Source organism: Aedes albopictus, chromosome 1 (genome assembly GCF_035046485.1).
Source record: "Aedes albopictus strain Foshan chromosome 1, AalbF5, whole genome shotgun sequence".
NCBI classification, from domain to species: domain Eukaryota; kingdom Metazoa; phylum Arthropoda; class Insecta; order Diptera; family Culicidae; genus Aedes; species Aedes albopictus.
This window is the reverse complement of record NC_085136.1, coordinates 31239289-31252680: the sequence shown is the minus strand read 5'-3', so window position 1 is coordinate 31252680 and position 13392 is coordinate 31239289. Positions and strand designations below refer to the sequence as shown.

The 13392-nt window shown below is 41.3% G+C and overlaps 1 protein-coding gene across 5 annotated transcripts in view; it reads right to left on the bottom strand.

Moving 5' to 3' along the window:
* LOC109428467 (uncharacterized) overlaps nucleotides 1–13392 on the bottom strand; it is a 569383-nt gene that overhangs the window by 109796 nt on the left and 446195 nt on the right. For 4 of the 5 annotated variants that reach the window (XM_062844305.1, XM_062844310.1, XM_062844309.1 and 1 more), the window contains one exon: nucleotides 6360–6761. The exons of the other annotated variant lie outside the window; for it this stretch is intronic. In XM_062844305.1, coding sequence (XP_062700289.1) covers nucleotides 6360–6761 — 402 coding nt within the window. The remainder of the gene's footprint in view (nucleotides 1–6359; nucleotides 6762–13392) is intronic. 5 annotated transcript variants of the gene reach the window in all.

The window sequence follows — 13392 nt, the reverse complement described above, 5'->3', positions numbered from 1 at the left end:
GTCGCGCGGAGTGATTCGGTTTCGGGAGGATGATTTAATTTTCAGTTTTCTTCTGACTAGAGGTCGCGGTCGGTCGAAAATTTGTCGATGATGGCGGCGGTGCGATGATTATCATTAGCGCGTGAAGAAGAGAGATGTGTATCATCTTCATCGAAGGAGTGCCGTAGGCGGGTGCACAGTAGGCTGATGAGCGTGGTGGAAGCGAAATATGGTTCAGGTGAATGAATGAGCTTGAGCTGTGGACCGTGCCTACTGCGATGCGATGTGATGTGAAGAAATGTCGAGAGAAGCGATTGAATAGGTGAAAACGATCGAAAATTGCACTTAAATTATTGTGATGATTGTTGACGAAAAAAGCAGTGCATCTTTTTTATTGTTTCAACACCAAGCCGATGATGATAGTTAGATTTATTGGAGGACAATTTCTAGCAGAAAGTTTGGAGCTGTACTAAAAAACAATTAAAGAGAATTAGTTGCACGGCTTATTGCAAGAAACGTAGCGAAAAATCAAACAAAACAGAGCGGAACAACACTGTCGAGAAAAAACAAAGGCGGCGCTTCGCTAGAGGAGAAAAACTAGATGCGATTGATGCTGACCAATACAATTTTTCAGCAATTGGGAATATCTTCGGCAATTCCTCGGGAATTTCTTCGGAAATTCCTCGGGAATTTCTTCGGAAATTCCTCGGGAATTTCTTCGGAAATTCCTCGGGAATTTCTTCGGAAATTCCTCGGGAATTTCTTCGGAAATTCCTGGGGATTTTTTTTCGAAAATTCCTTGGGAAATTCTTCGGAAATTCCTCGGGAATTTCTTCGGAAATTCCTCGGGAATTTCTTCGGAAATTCCTCGGGAATTTCTTCGGAAATTCCTCGGGAATTTCTTCGGAAATTCCTCGGGAATTTCTTCGGAAATTCCTCGGGAATTTCTTCGGAAATTCCTCGGGAATTTCTTCGGAAATTCCTCGGGAATTTCTTCGGAAATTCCTCGGGAATTTCTTCGGAAATTCCTCGAGAATTTCTTCGGAAATTCCTCGGGAATTTCTTAGGAAATTCCTCGGGAATTTCTTAGGAAATTCCTCGGGAATTTCTTCGGAAATTCCTCGGGAATTTCTTCGGAAATTCCTCGAGAATTTCTTCGGAAATTCCTCGGGAATTTCTTCGGAAATTCCTCGGGAATTTCTTCGGAAATTCCTCGGGAATTTCTTAGGAAATTCCTCGGGAATTTCTCGGAAATTTCTTCGGAAATTCCTCGGGAATTTCTTCGGAAATTCCTCGGGAATTTCTTCGGAAATTCCTCGGGAATTTCTTCGGAAATTCCTCGGGAATTTCTTCGGAAATTCCTCGGGAATTTCTTCGGAAATTCCTCGGGAATTTCTTCGGAAATTCCTCGGGAATTTCTTCGGAAATTCCTCGGGAATTTCTTCGGAAATTCCTCGGGAATTTCTTCGGAAATTCCTCGGGAATTTCTTCGGAAATTCCTCGGGAATTTCTTCGGAAATTCCTCGGGAATTTCTTCGGAAATTCCTCGGGAATTTCTTCGGAAATTCCTCGGGAATTTCTTCGGAAATTCCTCGGGAATTTCTTCGGAAATTCCTCTGGAATTTCTTCGGAAATTCCTCGGGAATTTCTTCGGAAATTCCTCGGGAATTTCTTCGGAAATTCCTCGGGAATTTCTTCGGAAATTCCTCGGGAATTTCTTCGGAAATTCCTCGGGAATTTCTTCGGAAATTCCTCGGGAATTTCTTCGGAAATTCCTCGGGAATTTCTTCGGAAATTCCTCGGGAATTTCTACGGAAATTCCTCGGGAATTTCTTCGGAAATTCCTCGGGTATTTCTTCGGCAATTCCTCGGGAATTTCTTCGGAAATTCCTCGGGAATATCTTCGGAAATTCCTCGGGAATTTCTTCGGAAATTCCTCGGGAATTTCTTCGGAAATTCCTCGGGAATTTCTTCGGAAATTCCTCGGGAATTTCTTCGGAAATTCCTCGGGAATTTCTTCGGAAATTCCTCGGGAATTTCTTCGGAAATTCCTCGGGAATTTCTTCGGAAATTCCTCGGGAATTTCTTCGGAAATTCCTCGGGAATTTCTTCGGAAATTCCTCGGGAATTTCTTCGGAAATTCCTCGGGAATTTCTTCGGAAATTCCTCGGGAATTTCTTCGGAAATTCGTCGGGTATTTCTTCGGAAATTCCTGGGGAATTTCTTCGGAAATTCCTCGGGAATTTCTTCGGAACTTCCTCGGGAATTTCTTCGGAACTTCCTCGGGAATTTCTTCGGAACTTCCTCGGGAATTTCTTCGGACATTCCTCGGGAATTTCTTCGGAAATTCCTCGGGAATTTCTTCGGAAATTCCTCGGGAATTTCTTTGGAAATTCCTCGGAAATTTCTTCGGAAATTCCTCGGGATCGTCTTCGGAAATTTATCGGGAATTTCTTCGGAAATTCCTCGGGAGTTTCTTCGGAAATTCCTCGGGAATTTCTTCGGAAATTCCTCGGGAATTTCTTCGGAAATTCCTCGGGAATTTCTTCGGAAATTCCCCGGGAATTTCTTCGGAAATTCCTCGGGAATTTCTTCGGAAATTCCTCGGGAATTTCTTCGGAAATTCCTCGGGAATTTCTTCGGAAATTCCTCGGGAATTTCTTCGGAAATTCCTCGGGAATTTCTTCGGAAATTGCTCGGGAATTTCTTCGGAAATTCCTCGGGAATTTCTTCGGAAATTCCTCGGGAATTTCTTCGGAAATTCCTCGGGAATTTCTTCGGAAATTCCTCGGGAATTTCTTCGGAAATTCCTCGGGAATTTCTTCGGAAATTCCTCGGGAATTTCTTCGGAAATTCCTCGGGAATTTCTTCGGAAATTCCTCGGGAATTTCTTCGGAAATTCCTCGGGAATTTCTTCGGAAATTCCTCGGGAATTTCTTCGGAAATTCCTCGGGAATTTCTTCGGAAATTCCTCGGGAATTTCTTCGGAAATTCCTCGGGAATTTCTTCGGAAATTCCTCGGGAATTTCTTCGGAAATTCCTCGGGAATTTCTTCGGAAATTCCTCGGAAATTTCTTCGGAAATTCTTCGAAAATTTCTTAGGAAATTCCCCGGGAATTTCTTCGGAAATTCCTGGGGAATTTCTTCGAAAATTCCCCGGGAATTTCTTCGCAAATTCCCCGGGAATTTCTTCGGAAATTCCTGGGGAATTTCTTCGGAAATTCCCCGGAAATTTCTTCGGAAATTCCTGGGGAATTTCTTCGGAAATTCCCCGGGAATTTCCTGGGAAATACCTTGGGAATTTGTTCGGGAATTCCTCGGGAATTTGTTCGGGAATTCCTCGGGAATTTCTTCGGAAATTCGTCGGGAATTTCTTCGGAAATTCGTCGGGAATTTCTTCGGAAATTCCTGGGGAATTTCTTCGGAAATTCGTCGGGAATTTCTTCGGAAATTCCTGGGGAATTTCTTCGGAAATTCGTCGGGAATTTCTTCGGAAATTCCTGGGGAATTTCTTCGGAAATTCCTGGGGAATTTCTTCGGAAATTCCTGGGGAATTTCTTCGGAAATTCCTGGGGAATTTCTTCGGAAATTCCTGGGGAATTTCTTCGGAAATTCCTGGGGAATTTCTTCGGAAATTCCTGGGGAATTTCTTCGGAAATTCCTGGGGAATTTCTTCGGAAATTCCTGGGGAATTTCTTCGGAAATTCCTGGGGAATTTCTTCGGAAATTCCTGGGGAATTTCTTCGGAAATTCCTGGGGAATTTCTTCGGAAATTCCTGGGGAATTTCTTCGGAAATTCCTGGGGAATTTCTTCGGAAATTCCTGGGAAATTTCTTCGGGAATTCCTGGGGAATTTCTTCGGAAATTCCTGGGGAATTTCTTCGGAAATTCCTGGGGAATTTCTTCGGAAATTCCTGGGGAATTTCTTCGGAAATTCCTGGGGAATTTCTTCGGAAATTCCTGGGGAATTTCTTCGGAAATTCCTGGGGAATTTCTTCGGAAATTCCTGGGGAATTTCTTCGGAAATTCCTGGGGAATTTCTTCGGAAATTCCTGGGGAATTTCTTCGGAAATTCCTGGGGAATTTCTTCGGAAATTCCTGGGAAATTTCTTCGGAAATTCCTGGGGAATTTCTTCGGAAATTCCTAGGGAATTTCTTCGGAAATTCCTGGGGAATTTCTTCGGAAATTCCTGGGGAATTTCTTCGGAAATTCCTGGGGAATTTCTTCGGAAATTCCTGGGGAATTTCTTCGGAAATTCCTGGGGAATTTCTTCGGAAATTCCTGGGGAATTTCTTCGGAAATTCCTGGGGAATTTCTTCGGAAATTCCTGGGGAATTTCTTCGGAAATTCCTGGGGAATTTCTTCGGAAATTCCTGGGGAATTTCTTCGGAAATTCCTGGGGAATTTCTTCGGAAATTCCTGGGGAATTTCTTCGGAAATTCCTGGGGAATTTCTTCGGAAATTCCTGGGGAATTTCTTCGGAAATTCCTGGGGAATTTCTTCGGAAATTCCTGGGGAATTTCTTCGGAAATTCCTGGGGAATTTCTTCGGAAATTCCTGGGGAATTTCTTCGGAAATTCCTGGGGAATTTCTTCGGAAATTCCTGGGGAATTTCTTCGGAAATTCCTGGGGAATTTCTTCGGAAATTCCTGGGGAATTTCTTCGGAAATTCCTGGGGAATTTCTTCGGAAATTCCTGGGGAATTTCTTCGGAAATTCCTGGGGAATTTCTTCGGAAATTCCTGGGGAATTTCTTCGGAAATTCCTGGGGAATTTCTTCGGAAATTCCAGGGGAATTTCTTCGGAAATTCCTGGGGAATTTCTTCGGAAATTCCTGGGGAATTTCTTCGGGAATTCCTGGGGAATTTCTTCGGAAATTCCTGGGGAATTTCTTCGGAAATTCCTGGGGAATTTCTTCGGAAATTCCTGGGGAATTTCTTCGGAAATTCCTGGGGAATTTCTTCGGGAATTCCTGGGGAATTTCTTCGGAAATTCCTGGGGAATTTCTTCGGAAATTCCTGGGGAATTTCTTCGGAAATTCCTGGGGAATTTCTTCGGAAATTCCTGGGGAATTTCTTCGGAAATTCCTGGGGAATTTCTTCGGAAATTCCTGGGGAATTTCTTCGGAAATTCCAGGGGAATTTCTTCGGAAATTCCTGGGGAATTTCTTCGGAAATTCCTGGGGAATTTCTTCGGAAATTCCTGGGGAATTTCTTCGGAAATTCCTGGGGAATTTCTTCGGGAATTCCTGGGGAATTTCTTCGGAAATTCCTGGGGAATTTCTTCGGAAATTCCTGGGGAATTTCTTCGGAAATTCCTGGGGAATTTCTTCGGAAATTACTCGGGAATTTCTTCGGAAATTTCTGGGGAATTTCTTCGGAAATTTCTGGGGAATTTCTTCGGAAATTTCTGGGGAATTTCTTCGGAAACTTCTGGGGAATTGCTTCGGAAATTTCTGGGGAATTTCTTCGGAAATTCCTGGGGAATTTCTTCGGAAAATCCTGAGGAATTTCTTCGGAAATTCCTGGGGAATTTCTTCGGAAATTCCTGGGGAATTTCTTCGGAAATTCCTCGGGAATTTCTTCGGAAATTCCTCGGGAATTTCTTCGGAAATTCCTTGGGAATTTCTCCAGAAACTCCAGAAATTCCTTGGGAATTTCTCCAGAAATTCCTTGGGAATTGCTCCAGAAATTCCTTGGGAATTTCTCCAGAAATTCCTTGGGAATTTCTCCAGAAATTCCTTGGGAATTTCTCCAGAAATTCCTTGGGAATTTCTCCAGAAATTCCTTGGGAATTTCTCCAGAAATTCCTTGGGAATTTCTCCAGAAATTCCTTGGGAATTTCTCCAGAAATTCCTTGGGAATTTCTCCAGAAATTCCTTGGGAATTTCTCCAGAAATTCCTTGGGAATTTCTCCAGAAATTCCTTGGGAATTTCTCCAGAAATTCCTTGGGAATTTCTCCAGAAATTCCTTAGGAATTTCTCCATAAATTCCTTGGGAATTGCTCCAGAAATTACTTGGGAATTTCTCCAGAAATTCCTTGGAAATTTCTCCAGAAATTCCTTGGAAATTTCTCCAGAAATTCCTTGGAAATTTCTCCAGAAACTCCATGGGGATTTTCCCGGAAATTTCTTGGAGGTTTCTCCAGAAATTGCTTGGGAACTGCTCCAAAAATTCCTTGGGAATTTCTCCAGAAATTTCTTGCGAATTTCTCCAGAAATTTCTTGGGATTTTCTACAGAAATTTCTTGCGAATTTCTCTGAATTTTCAATAATCAGCATCAATCTCATCCATTCTCTGTCCTAGCAAAGCATCAACTGAAGTCACGAAAACAGCAACGAAACACACTGTGAAATCTGGGTCTCAGGCCCCATTCGAACCTCTGAGCAAAGAAGTAACTTCTGGTGACGACCCCTGAAGCCGACGTCGTTGTAATCACGTGCAAATTGCCCATGCTGCTCCCGCCCAGCTGACTGCTAAGCATCGCCGTCGTCAGCGAAGAAGATCGCTTCTGCTTCTGAAGTCCGAGGAGCCGCGGTGGAGGTGACATCCCTCCATCCTCCCCATCGCTACTTCCGGCCCCAAGCTTGGACAAATCCAGCACCGATCCCGCTTCAGTGTTGGTCGGCGTTGTGGGGGTCGTCGGTTCCGATGACGGCTGGGGTTGTTGCTGCTGTTCGAGAATCGGTGGTAAATTTATCACCGGGGCTGACTCATCGAACAATCTCCGCAGCGGTTGGATGTCGGTGGTCAGTCGCGGACGTCGCCAGGGACGATACGCGCTGGTGGGTTTAACGAGCAACGAGAACAGAAACGCGGAAGGGACATCAAACATACAATCATCAATCATTAGAATGGGATCGACCGTTGGGAAAAACTGAAGCTTTTGTAATCAAGGGCGTCACGTTTGAAAATTTACGACTCTACGTATAGTTAATCGTCGAACAAGGAAACGTTCCAAGTGGTAAGCACGGTGAGCAAAAACCGAATTCAAAACCTTTTAGAAGCCGCTGTAACTCAAGAATATTACTTCGATACCTACCAATAATGCCCATATTTTGTCAATGATATCTAGCTTTATTCGGCTCCACCATCGTAGTCATGACCTGGTGATGTTCCAGGCAACTTAAAATAGCTCTGGAGTTCTGATTGTAAGGCCTTTACCTGTAATAGTATATGCATGTACATAAGTGACCCGATTTTGTCAGCCCCTTTTCGGAACACATTTTTTGCTCTCTTCAAAAACTTGAACAGTTTTTCAAACTTTTTATCCCTCTATGTCCTGCATCTCAGCTGTAGTTTGATCATCAATATTAAGAAGTTACTTAAAATGTGACCGTAAGATAATGAGAGCAAAAAGTTTTTCGCAAAATGGGGCTGACAAAATCGGGTCCTTACTGTATGTATGCATGTCAGAACTAATTTCATTAGATCCATACGTGTAAATCAGAGTGACCAACTGCACACATCAACGGCGATACCTTATGCCATCCAAATCGTTCTGGAGTCAAGGCCTTTATACCTACACTCGTAATAACACATCGGGTGCGTTTCAAACTTGGTATAGTGCGTTTTAGAAGTCATAGAAGATCAGTTGAATATACGGTTTTCATTTGTTCGGGGAACTCTCGGAGAAATGGCCGTGGAATTCCTGGAGGAATTCTCGAGGAACTCCTGTAGGGTTTTTGGAAAGGTCCGTGAAGCAATTTCCGAGGAACTCCTGTAGGTATTCCAGAATAGCTCCTGAAGGAAAGCATAGTGCAGATAGATCATTACAAATGAAAACCATATATTTTAGCTTCAGAATGGCTTGGGTAGGGGCCGGATCACAACGTCCGAGGCCATACTGTCCCGGACGTTAAGTCGCGTTTTTTTGCGACATTATGGCCTCGGACATTATGATACTGCGCCGCTTGGTAGATCACCCAAACAGCTTTAAGTTATATGATATTTGGTTGAACATATCACATATGCCTACTAAAACACACTACACCAAGTTTTGAACGTGCAGGATACTTTGTTACGAGTGTAGATCTGAAGGCCTTAACCACATAATACTGAAAGGTGACCTCAGATATCTCTGATGCTCTGGAAACTTCTCTCCCATGGCTTGTACTACATATGTGTATGAATCAAATGGGCAAATTATGATGTTTGTGCACTTCTGTTGATATACCATTTAAAATTCAAACCACATTTCTTAACTTCAGAATAGTTCGTATAATCCAGGATGCCTCTATGATGTGTATGCAAGTATCATATGATTCAACTGATCTTCTATGACTTCCAAAACGCTCTATACCAAGTAAGAAATGCACCCGATGCGTTATTACGAGTGTAGATATGAAGGCCTTGACTCCAGAACGATTTGGATGGTCTAAGGTATCGCCATTGATGTGCAGTTGGTCTTTCATACTCGGATTTACATGTATGAATCTAATGATATCAGTTCTGACATGCATACATTAGTTTGATATACTATTACAGGTTAAGGCCTTACAATAAGAACTCCAGAGGTATTTCAAGTTGCCTAGAACATCACCAGGTCATGACTACGATCATTTCATGTTTCAAAATATATATTTAAATGTAATTCATCAAGTTCAAGTGGTTTAACAAGTAAACACAACTATTTGTATTCAGTAGACAAAGTTCAAAACTTCTGGACGTTTTGGATAACCTGGAGATCTATGTTACAGCTGTAAAAGGCCATAAGACATTTCTATCTAGCTGTTCTAACCCAAACAAAGAATATTGTGTCATTTTCATTGAAATATATCATGTGTACATAGAAATAAAACGCGGTATCGAGTGAAGAACAAGTGGTGTACACTACATTTGCAGCTATATCTCCGAAATGTTGTAGCATAACATAATCTCCATATATGCATATGATAGCACAACTAATCCTTGATAGAAACATTTTGGTTTTGAAAGTCCACCCACTGGGTCAAAAGCTATTTGTAAAACTATGCAAAAAAGTTGTTCACATCCTTTAACCTTCATCCAGCCAACGTACATTTTCCACCTTCGAAAAAGCACAAAAATGGCCATAACTTTTTTGTTTTTCGATGGATTTTGATGAAATTTTCACAACTTTCCGAAAAACTCTTCTAATTTATGATGCCGGGACATGGGACATGCTGGTCGACATGGTTCCGGAGTTATTCCGGATTGTCTTGAGGTACCAAAATTGGCCACATACTTTGCGCAACGTATATCTCAAGATCCCGATGAGGTAGAAGTATAGTGCCTTCGGCGAATTTGTTCAGCAGGTTAAGAACTAACTGGCAACGGCGACTTTGGTTCGCGATTCGGCCGCTAGGCGGCGCCAGTGTCAAACATGTTCAAACCCTCATATCTCAGAAACCTGATAAGATAGAATGATGCTGTCTTCGGCAAAATTCTTCAGCAAGCTCAGAACTATCTGATAGTAAAGTTTTTGGTTTGAGATTCATCCGCTAGGTGACGCATTGTGTCTGAAAAAATCAAAAACTTTTGTCTCGATACCCTAAGGAGGTACAAGCATGCCGTTTTCAGCAAAGTTGTTCAGCAGGCTAAGAACTATCTGGCAATGGCATCTTTGGTTCGAGAATCGTCCGCTAGGTGGCGCCAGGATCAAAAATCGTCAAACTTCTATATCTCAGAATCCTGATAAGATAGAATGATGCCGTCTTCAACAAAGTTCTTCAGCAAGCTAAAAACTGTCTGATAGTTGAGTCTTTGATTCGTGATTTACTCGCTAAGTGGCACCTTGTGTATAATATTAAAACACGTGTATCTCGTTACTGCAACAAGCTAAAAGCATGGCGTTTTCTGTAAAATTGCTCGGCAGAATGAGATCTATCCGGCAATGGCGACGCAAGGTGACACCAGCAATCAAAACATTCAAACAATTTTATCTCAAAAATCGGAAAACGTCCAGGAAATTGTTTCCGAAAGCTAAGAGGAAATAAGACGTAATCTGGTATCCTTGGTTCTGATATTATTCGATAGGTTCCGTCTAGTATTAAGACAATATTTGTATGAACACCTCAATGAACAAGAAGTATTCCATTTGTTCAGCAAGCTAAGAGCCATTTTGCAGGATAGTAGACGGTCGAGTACGGTGGTACAAGAGGCAATACTTATGGCTGATGTGTCTTGAATTTGCACAGTATTTTATGAAAGTTTAGTGAAATTTGAACCAACTGTCCATTTTACCCCCAAGGTCCGATATATTGACCCATATTTGCCCAGCGTCCTAATTATAGGACAGATGCCCCGAACGCCCAGCATTCTATAAATACCCAGCCAACACACGATCGCATATGATGTTGAATAGGATGTAAAAGTGGAGGATCGCCTTTTACTTTACACGCGGTTAAATGGAAGCATGTATGTATATGGACTCCACTTTAGCATTCTATTCTACATCATATGCGACTTACTTCGTGTTGGCTGGGTAGTTCTTCTGACGTGAATATCTTCAGAATTAGGCAAAATTTTAGAATACTTTCTTTAGAGAAGATGTTTTTCCCCTACAATCAATTTGCACATATAATGAAGTTTATGTTCATGTTATACGTACTTTTATGCGGAAAAGTTACATCGTATAAGATGCAGTAAAAGTGCCTTATGCGTACAAAAGTGGAGGCGCTATACGTGCATTGCCGGAAAAACAATGACGCTATAAGACTTGAAGCGAGATCTTATGCGATGCACGGTATGCACTATTGCGACGTAATATAGCATCCTATGCGACTTAAAAATATTCGAAATAAAAAACATCTCGTCACCTAAGTATCGAACGAACCTATGGATTTTCGAGCCGTACTTCACACTTAACATCAAACACTACTTATGAAACACACTGATTAATTGCCATGGCATTCTAACTCACCTCAGTGCTTGTTGGAATGCACTTGGTTTCCGTGCGCTGAACGTGTTCGGCAGGCTATCTGGGGATCAAACTGATGTAACACTACTCCTCTCTTGCTAGCACCACCCATTGTTAATTACCAGGTCAACAAAACAAAAATGATGACCTTGTAACTTGTTTTGTAACCACAATGATGATTTTTCACTTTCACTGTAGCTTTTTGGCACTCCAACAGCACCTCTTCCATTGTTATCACATATCACATCGCAATATGCCAACGTTAACGATTCTAGCTTATGCGAGTTTGTATGTACATTTGAACGAGTTGATTTTCACTGTTATGCGATTTAATTTGTACACTAATGCGGGTTGAACTGACATAATTAGAAAACTACCAAGCGAGTTCACTCGAACACTTTTGCGAATAAGCAAAGTTCGTCGCAACAAAACATCGGAATATTGTCTTTACGACTACATCGTACATTATACAAGTTAATTTTCAATCTTATATGATTTTACTAGATACATCGCAGTAAGTTCAAAAAATAACATCAAAATTGTCCCTCAGCCGTACATATATGCGATAGTGACTTAAAATAGTACTTTATACGATGTACAGCGTGTATCCTTATGCGATTCCTGGTTTTCGAGGTCCACATTCATACCTTGTTCATGGTGGACAATATAATTTGTGACTGGTTCACTAGGTGGCGTAAACGATGCTGCATAGATTACATATTGCCACGAGCTATGAGCTTCATTTCCAAAAGCGAAAGAAATATATTTCCCAGGAATCTTGACAATAGATAATAATTTATAGCTCATGTCTTCGGCAGAGTTGTTGATCAATACATACAAAGGAAATTGATGTATAATTGTAAGTTGCTTGTATGTAATGCTATGTTCCGGCATAGCTCTGGAATGCGTCAAGCAATTTCAATCAAATTTACCGTACACATTTCTTAGGATGTGGAAGTGGTTGTAGGGGAACTGGAATTCAAGATAGCGGCTTAGGTTCCAAAATGGCTGCCAAAACTCTTGATTGTATGTTATTTAAAGGCAATGCTGCTTCGAATACTATGCAATATGGGTATCAATCGGTCGGGCTTCACGAGTAGAACTCAAAAAAGAATATTCGACGCCATTTTGAAATCCAAGATGGCGAAAGGTAGTTTGAGCTATAATACCATGCAATATGAGTATCTATCGATCGGGCTTAACGAGTAAAAGGGCAGAGGGTTAGGTAGTGGGCTAGGGTAGATGGTGGTAGGGTAAACGGTAGGGTAAACGGTGGTATAGACGGTCGGGTAGAGGGTTTGGGTAAAGGTTAGGGTAGAGAAGGTGGGGTAGAAGGATAGGGTAAATGGTAGGGAAGAAGGTAGGATGGTGAGTAGGGTAGAAGGTACGATACTATATACGAAGGCACAGTATAGAGAGTATGGTGAAGGGACGGAGTAGAGGATACGGTAGAAGGTAGGGTAAAGGATTTTTTTTGCGTTTATTATAGAGGTTTTTAACCAGAAGGGTTCATTCGCCTCTTATAGGGTAAAGCATAAAGCAGTGGTTATGGTAGAGGATATGGTAGAGGGTAGGGCAGATGGTAGGGTTGAGGGTTATGATATAGTGTAGGATAGAGGCTTGGAATAAAGGGCAGAGAAGACAGTAAGGTAGAGGATAGAGAGTAGGGTGAAGAAGTGAGATGGGATTAGATGAGATGGGATTTTCTCGAGATACCTTCAGGAATTCTTTCCGGGATTTCTTCAGGCATTAATCTCGAGAATCTTCCCAGGATTCCTTCCGGGATTCCTACAGATATTGTTAATATCTGCAGGGATTGCTCCTGGATTCTCTCCCGGGATTTTCGCAAGGATTGATTTGGAAGTCCTGAAAGGATTCTTTTACTTATTTTTTCTGCATTCATTCAGAGATTCGAGCTGGAATTCCTTAAGGGATTCTTTCCGAAAACAAAATATGAAAAGAATATAAATATCTGCCGAGATTTTCTTCAGGCTAACCTAGATTTTTTAGGTACTCGTGCCGGAACTTCAGGGTTTTCTGCCGGGATTGCTTTGGAAAGCCTGAAATGATTGTCTCAGAAAATTCTAGCCAGCATCCCGAGCAAAGTCCAACAACAAAATAACAGCAAATCGAAAACATGATTTGTATTCAGCAACAAATTGATATCACTTTTTGATATCAGTTTATCTTTACCTAATTCGATTTCAAATTATGTTTTTGGTTTGCTGTCATTTTAAATTAATGTAAATATTTAGTGTTAGAATAGTTTTAAATCTTTTAGTAAACTATGTAAAGTAAGTCTAGGGATATATTATTAGTGCAATTGTATTATTGCATTTATGATTTTATATCAGCCGAAAAACTCTATATTTAACGATTTTTCATTTTTCTTGCGCTGATAACAAAAACAGTTATCAATTTGCTATCATCGATAGCAGAAATTGTTTTCAATTTGCTGTCACAGGAACATTTTTCGTTCGTTAGAACGACCAAAAACGACAACAACCTGAGTTATCAAAATTTGCAATATCACA